Genomic DNA, 6,119 nt, shown 5'->3' with positions numbered 1-6,119 from the left:
AGAGATGGAGGGTACAGGGCAGCACTGCCCACTTAGAAAGCTCTTCCTGCTTCCTGTCAGACCCTAGCAACCTGTCTCCAAGGGTGGGGTGAGGATCAGTAACAAAACTTTCTCTTGCCTCCTCTTTGCTGCAGTTGATGGAAGTATCTCCCAGACTTCCTTGGTGACTTATGATACTAGCATGTGTGGCCTTCATGGAGAGCTAGCAGGTTGTCAGGTCACCACTCCAAGGATGGTTAGCCCCATGCTGACTCTATTAGGCAGGTCTCTTTGGTTTCAAGTGACAGAAACCCAACTCAAATATGTTTACACAAGAAAGGACCTTTACTGAATCGCAAGGTTGCAGTAAGGACCAGAGCGTGTTTAGGTTGCAGAAAGAGTGGACCCTGGGACTGAAATTCTATCTGGACACTGCTCCCTCTTCAAGGAGGCTTAGTCCCTCAGATGGGCTGGATGCACAGGATTCCAAACTGTCGGCCTCTGGCCCTACACCCAAGGCTTCCTGTAAGAAGCTGAGCTGCTCTGCTTAATTTCAAGTCAAGACATACTGGTTGTGGCCTGGGCATACCCTGTCACATGGATGGCAGGGCCCTGCGACTGACAGCCCCACTAAAACCCCATGGGGGAAGGAGTTCCCTCACAGATAGTCCTGTTCCCAGAAGGCAGGAGAGAGGCAGACAGAGCAGCCAGCGCTCTCTACCCTGTCCCACCCAGTGGTCTGCATCACAGTGTCACCAATCCTTCCAGGCCCATCTGCTACTTCTGCCTGAAGGTAGGACAGACCTCAAAACTGAGCCAATTTGCATGGTTAAGACCAGAATATTTCTAGAAGAGTGATGATGTCACAGAACTGGGGTTCTAGAAGGTGGGGGTGGCCCAGAACTCCTGCCATTTTTTTAGACACTGGAGAGTGGTGAGCAAGGGGTGCTAAAGGGTAGCTCCTGAGGAAGAGGAGGTGGGACCTGGGGTCAGAGAAGGATAGGAGAGAGGTAAGCTTGGAGAGAGAAGGTGGGTGCGCACCTGCCAGAACCACTGTCTTCCCCAAGGGAACCCCAAGAGGGGGCTTCAGGAGCAGAGATGGGGCTCCCTGCTTTCTGAGGCTCAGTGACACCTGTCTCTGAAGGAACCTACTGAGTCAGGGCAGAATATGGTTGCATGGGACGTGCTTACACTAAAAAAGTATTTGTTGTTTGTCTGAAATTCTAATGTAACTGGGCATCCTGTAATTTTATTTGCTCAATCTGGCAACCCTAGGGTGGGAAAGAGAAGCAAAAGAATGGTCACAAGCACAGGCTGCTATGAGCGAGTCTTAGAAAACAGGATGAAACATCCCTGAGGAAACAGGGCATCAGGGCAGCATCTTGTCCTGACTCATGAAGCTGGTGGGTGGAGGAACCCTAAGGATATAGTTTAAGGGGAAAGGTACACACACACACACACACACACACACACAGAAAATGTTCTAAAATTGACTGAGGTGCTAGTTGCACAGTTCTGTGAAAATGACCGAATTGTACACTTTAAATGAATTAGTCTGACTGACACACACAGAGAGTGAAAGTGAGGGTTGTTTCTACAACTAGATCATTCTTGATTGCTTTATGATATGCACCTCTGAATGGAAAAAAAAGAATAGGACCTATAACCAACCGGCTCCCAGCGAACTGCACCAGGCAGGGCATCCCCTTAGGGAGAGTCACGTGTCACATGGGGTGTGCGGTTGGGAGTGATCAGTGTCCATTGTCTTAGCCCATCCTCTGAAATCACATATGCAAATACAAACTAACAAATACTAGTGAAGGAGAGTTCTCATTCATCTCCTTTGCCCACCTCACTCCCCAGCCCTGTACCCAAATGCTGCCCCAAGCTGGGTGCCCATCACAAGGGTGAGAACAGCTAAAGGAATGTGGAGACCTACAGATGAAAGGAGATTGGCCTTGGTTTTTAACTCCTAAAGCAGGGCAATGGGTACACGGAGGTTCATGACACTATTCTTTCTCCTTTTATAAACGTATATGATTTTCCGCAATAAAAGAGTATTTATAACATAATAAATGAGGGGAAAGACTAGAAACAGCCAGGTGGGGAGCAGTGAGTGAGCGAGGACATTTGGCTACTCTCTCCAGATTCCTCAGGCCCTCGGAGCAAACCAGCAGGCAGTCTGGGAGACCCTAGGACCTGCCGGTCTGCCACTGCACGCCCTCCACTGTGCCTCCTCTCCATCGAGGATGCCCAGCCTGCTACTCATCTCCTTGGTCAGCTGCCTGGTGGCCATAAGTCAGGCCAGACCCATCAGCCGCTGTGACTTGGCCAAAGTGCCACACAAGGAGGACTTGGATGGGTCTGAGGGCCACTCTCTGAGTGACTGTGAGCGCCATTCCCTCCCCCCAAGCCCCACTGCACCTCCTCTCCCAGTCATGCCCTACGTGGCCAGCTGTCTTCTTCTGTCACTTGTTTTCCAGAGTCAAGTTCAAAACACAGCCTCTCCAAGAAGCCTTTCCCAGCATTGCATATTCGTTCAATGATTATTAAGTGAGCACTTAGTATGTCCAAGGAACTCTTCTAGACACTGGGGGTATAGATATCAACACAGTCCCTTCCCTCACAGTGTTCACATTCTAGGGGAAGAATGTGAGGCAAACAAAACAAAACATACAAATATACGAAGTACTTCCTGGTGCTGATAAATGCTATGCAGAGGAGTAAAGCAGGGGGAGTGATAGGTGACAATGTTACAGAAGAGAAATCAAGGAAGGCCTCTCTGAGGAGGTGACACTGAGCAGTGCTGAATGGATAAAGGACCTGGTCCCCCAAACATCTGGGGGAAGAGTATTCCAGGCAGAGGAAACAGCCAGTGTAAAGGCTTTATCCTACTCCATGGTAGAGAAATCTCCCTTCTGCCCAGAATTTGTGCACATCTCTCTCACAGCACTCTCTCCTTTCATCTTGCTTTGTGTTTTTTTTAGGCACATAGCTTCATTCTTCTCCTACACGTGCATTGAAGGCAGCATCTGCACTTGATCCAGCTCAATGTCCCTCCCTGGGCTTTGCACAGTTTCTGGCACACAGTAGATGGTTGTTGAGGGCAGAAAGCATGGATGGACAGATGGACTGATGGGCGGTTGTGCTGATGGGTGGGTGGATGGACTGAAGGATGAGAGGAGAAGCTAATGGGTGTTGTAGCCTGCAAGCCCCATCTAGCCTCTAAGGCCTTGCTCCTTTCTTCTGGTTCCTGGTCTCCCTCCTGCATCTCCCTTCTCCCTCAGCTTAGTCCCCTCTAAAAACCCTCTTCTCCCTGATCTAAGGGCTGAGCCTGGCTTTTGTGGAAAGTGACTTCAACATAGCAAAGGTAAATGAAAATACATATGGCAGCTTTGACTACGGCATCTTCCAAATCAACAGCCACTACTGGTGCAACGATTACCAGAGTCACACGGAAAACCCTTGCCACGTGGACTGTCAAGGTCAGGCCAGGGCCCCAGGGTGGGAGAGGTGAGAGAGGTGACCAGGCTCTATGCATAGGACTTCCCTTCCTACGCACAGCCTGGGAATGGCCCCTGGTGGGGTGGCTCAAGGAATCAGGGAATCCTTTTACTGAGCAGAGGGCTTGATTTGTGTCCTGAATTGCCCATCCATAGGAGTTGCCGCGGTGTTCCCCAGGCTCTAGACAGGCTCTGCACAGCCAGCAGCAGTAGAGCAGCAGCAGCCAGCATTTATTAAGAGTGGATTATGCACACAGCACTTTACATGCATAGCTCATTTCATCCAAACTGCCATGCAGTGCTGACTAGTATGATCCCCACTTTACAGACGAGAAAACTGAGGCTCATAGAACCAGTGCCAAATGCCAAACTGGTGGCCCTGAAAGCTCAGATCTCACCACCAAGCAGTACTGTCTTTGGCTAACAGTCTAACCAAAGGCCAAGGTCAAACTCCCCACTCAGAGCTGATCCAGGAGGCTCCACGGGTCCATGACTCTGTCCCTTATCTCCTCCTTTGTTCACCTGAAGTGCCTCCCTCCTTAAGCATGATTTTACCTTGGTCTCTGTGCTTTCCCTTGAAACCTCCAAACCTAGGGGTGAACCACCATCTACTCTGGTTAGAAAGTGTGGTAGTAAACCAGCCCAAATCTCAGGCTTCCTGTCCCTCCTGCCCCTACCCCCAGCCACCCCCCAACCTCCAGCAGCCATTGTATGGATGCCCCAGTGGGCCTCTAGGAGGGAGGCCTTGACCCATCTGGAAGTACTCGGGCCTCTGGGCGGCACACACCTGTGCGGGGAGAGCCAGTGACTGCCTCAGTCTTCGGGACTGTCCCCTGTGCTGTCACCAGTACAGTTCCTCCTCCCTTTCAGAACTGCTGAGCCCCAACCTTCTCTCAATCATCAACTGTGCAAAAAAGACCGTGTCCGGAGCAGGGGGCATGAAGAACTGGTGAGGAGGACCCCGTGGGACTAAGCTGGTGGGCAGGGTCTTAAGAAGGATGAGCTGACAGAGAAAGGGACACTAGGGCAGGCCTAGATGTCTTCTACAGTCTAGAAAGATGTGGGCTAGTGGCAGGGCTTGGAACCCCGAGATCTGGCTCTTCCTCTGACTGAGTTAAACCAAACTCTTTTGGTTGCAGTGACAGAACCGCCTGAGCCAGCCGAAGGAGATTTACTCTGAGAGGACAAGGGGTCTTACTGAGCCCACACGAGGGGTGAGGTTGGGCCTCAGGAGGAGGACGGAAGCAGGGCCGGAAACTGTCAGCAAGCTTTCCTTGGCAGGTTTCTGCTTCTCTTGGTGTATTTGCTTTACGACTTCCTCTGCAGACCAGCTTTCTCTGCTCTACTGTCCACAGGACCATGTCTGCCCTGAATCTATGGGCTAATGTCCTAAGCAACCACACAGAGCCTGGCTAGGCTCAGTCCCAGTTCAAGTGCTTGAGCTAGAGAATCTGATGGGTTCAGCTTAGACCCTGTGTCCCTGCTTGATTCAATCAGCCGTAGGCCTGGGAGCAGTGGAGCAACAGAAACCTGACTGCCACAGGGCCCTCTCTCCATAGCTGGCAGCAACATTTTCTGGAATAAGTGTGTTGTTCATCAGCTGGGCAGACACCCCAGCTGTCAGCTTACCAATGGGGGACATCGGGATGGTTACTTAACTTCTCTGATCTTCAAACTAGATATATAAATAATATCAGTGGCTGTCTCTATGTGAAACTGAAAAAGGGAAAGATTTAAGTGCCTTGCATTCTCTAAAAACACTTGCAAAAGAGGGGATGACTATCATGGAAAAAAAAGTCAATGGTTGCCTCTGGGATTTTTTGTTTGTTTGTTTTTTAATAACTCTCAGCCCTGTAACACAGTGCTCTCCTCCTTCAGAGGGAGATAAGGATTTGAAAATGTAGAAGCAAATAACAATAAAAATAATAAAAATTCAAAAGCCTGTGGTGGGGGGTGTACAGCTTAGTGGTAGAGTGCAAGTTTAGCATGCAGGAGGTCCTGTGTCCAATCCTCAGTGCATCTATTAAAAAAAAAAAAAGAAATGTGGAAGCAAATTGAATGGGGAAGAGGGCAAACAACACGGATAATGGAATTTAAAGGAAGAATCAGAGGCACCGAAGGAGGACAGATTAGACGGCTGGGCATGAAGGGGATGCTGGGCGTGGCTCTGCGTGGAAGCCTCACTATTCTGGGTCATGTGGGCGGGGAAGGAGCTGGTCAGGTGGAAGCAAGAACTGGTCTTCTTTCTCTCCACAGGGTAAAATGCAGGCTGCACTGTGCAGGCCGGCCACTCTCCTGCTGGATGACAGGGTGCCACATGGGATGAGGCAGGGTACAGGCCTGTGGTGAGGTCACTCCAGAATTCCTCTCCTCACTTCGGAATTCTTCATTTCTTCTTCCTCTTGCCTCCACTTCCTGTCATTTTCTTCCCTTCCTGTTTACAAATAAAACTGACCAGAGCCCCAGCAATAAATGGTTTCTAGGGCTTCGTCCTTGTTCCATCCAGGTCCGGGCCCCTGGTTCCCTGACTGTCATTTGCAAACCGAGAAGACCATAATGAAGAAGTTCCTATATTTTTGGATTTATGAAAGCATCCCTTGTGCAAAGACTGTGTTAACGTATTCATTATTAATTCCA

The 6,119-nt window shown here is 50.0% G+C and overlaps 1 protein-coding gene across 4 annotated transcripts; it reads left to right on the top strand.

Moving 5' to 3' along the window:
* Nucleotides 1-899: 899 nt before the first annotated feature.
* Nucleotides 900-5,967, top strand: LOC140686091 (lysozyme-like protein 6). 4 transcript variants are annotated; one of them, XR_012059591.1, is made up of 6 exons: nucleotides 900-989; nucleotides 2,127-2,367; nucleotides 3,306-3,464; nucleotides 4,353-4,431; nucleotides 4,622-4,759; nucleotides 5,739-5,967. XR_012059591.1 is itself a non-coding variant. In XM_072938735.1 (5 exons), exons 2-5 carry the CDS (start codon nucleotides 2,229-2,231, stop codon nucleotides 5,806-5,808), a joined length of 447 nt encoding a protein of 148 aa, XP_072794836.1. In that variant the 5' UTR covers nucleotides 900-989; nucleotides 2,127-2,228; the 3' UTR covers nucleotides 5,809-5,967. The 4 variants fall into 4 exon arrangements, 1 of the variants encoding a protein (XP_072794836.1); XR_012059590.1 differs by having other exon boundaries at nucleotides 4,622-4,763; XR_012059592.1 differs by having other exon boundaries at nucleotides 4,622-4,696; nucleotides 5,739-5,813.
* The last annotated feature ends 152 nt before the right edge of the window (nucleotides 5,968-6,119 follow it).

Source organism: Vicugna pacos, chromosome 16 (genome assembly GCF_048564905.1).
Source record: "Vicugna pacos chromosome 16, VicPac4, whole genome shotgun sequence".
Taxonomy (NCBI): domain Eukaryota; kingdom Metazoa; phylum Chordata; class Mammalia; order Artiodactyla; family Camelidae; genus Vicugna; species Vicugna pacos.
Note: the sequence above shows the minus strand (reverse complement) of the source record. Positions and strands in the feature narration are given on the sequence as shown.

Excerpts from the sequence above, each read along its gene's own strand:
- LOC140686091 (XM_072938735.1), top strand. The coding sequence starts at position 2,229 with ATGCCCAGCCTGCTACTCATCTCCTTGGTCAGCTGCCTGGTGGCCATA. Across the intron at positions 2,368-3,305 it reads GGGCCACTCTCTGAGTGACT|GGCTGAGCCTGGCTTTTGTG; the intron begins GTGAGCGCCATT and ends CCCTGATCTAAG. Across the intron at positions 4,432-5,738 it reads GCAGGGGGCATGAAGAACTG|GGTAAAATGCAGGCTGCACT; the intron begins GTGAGGAGGACC and ends TTCTCTCCACAG.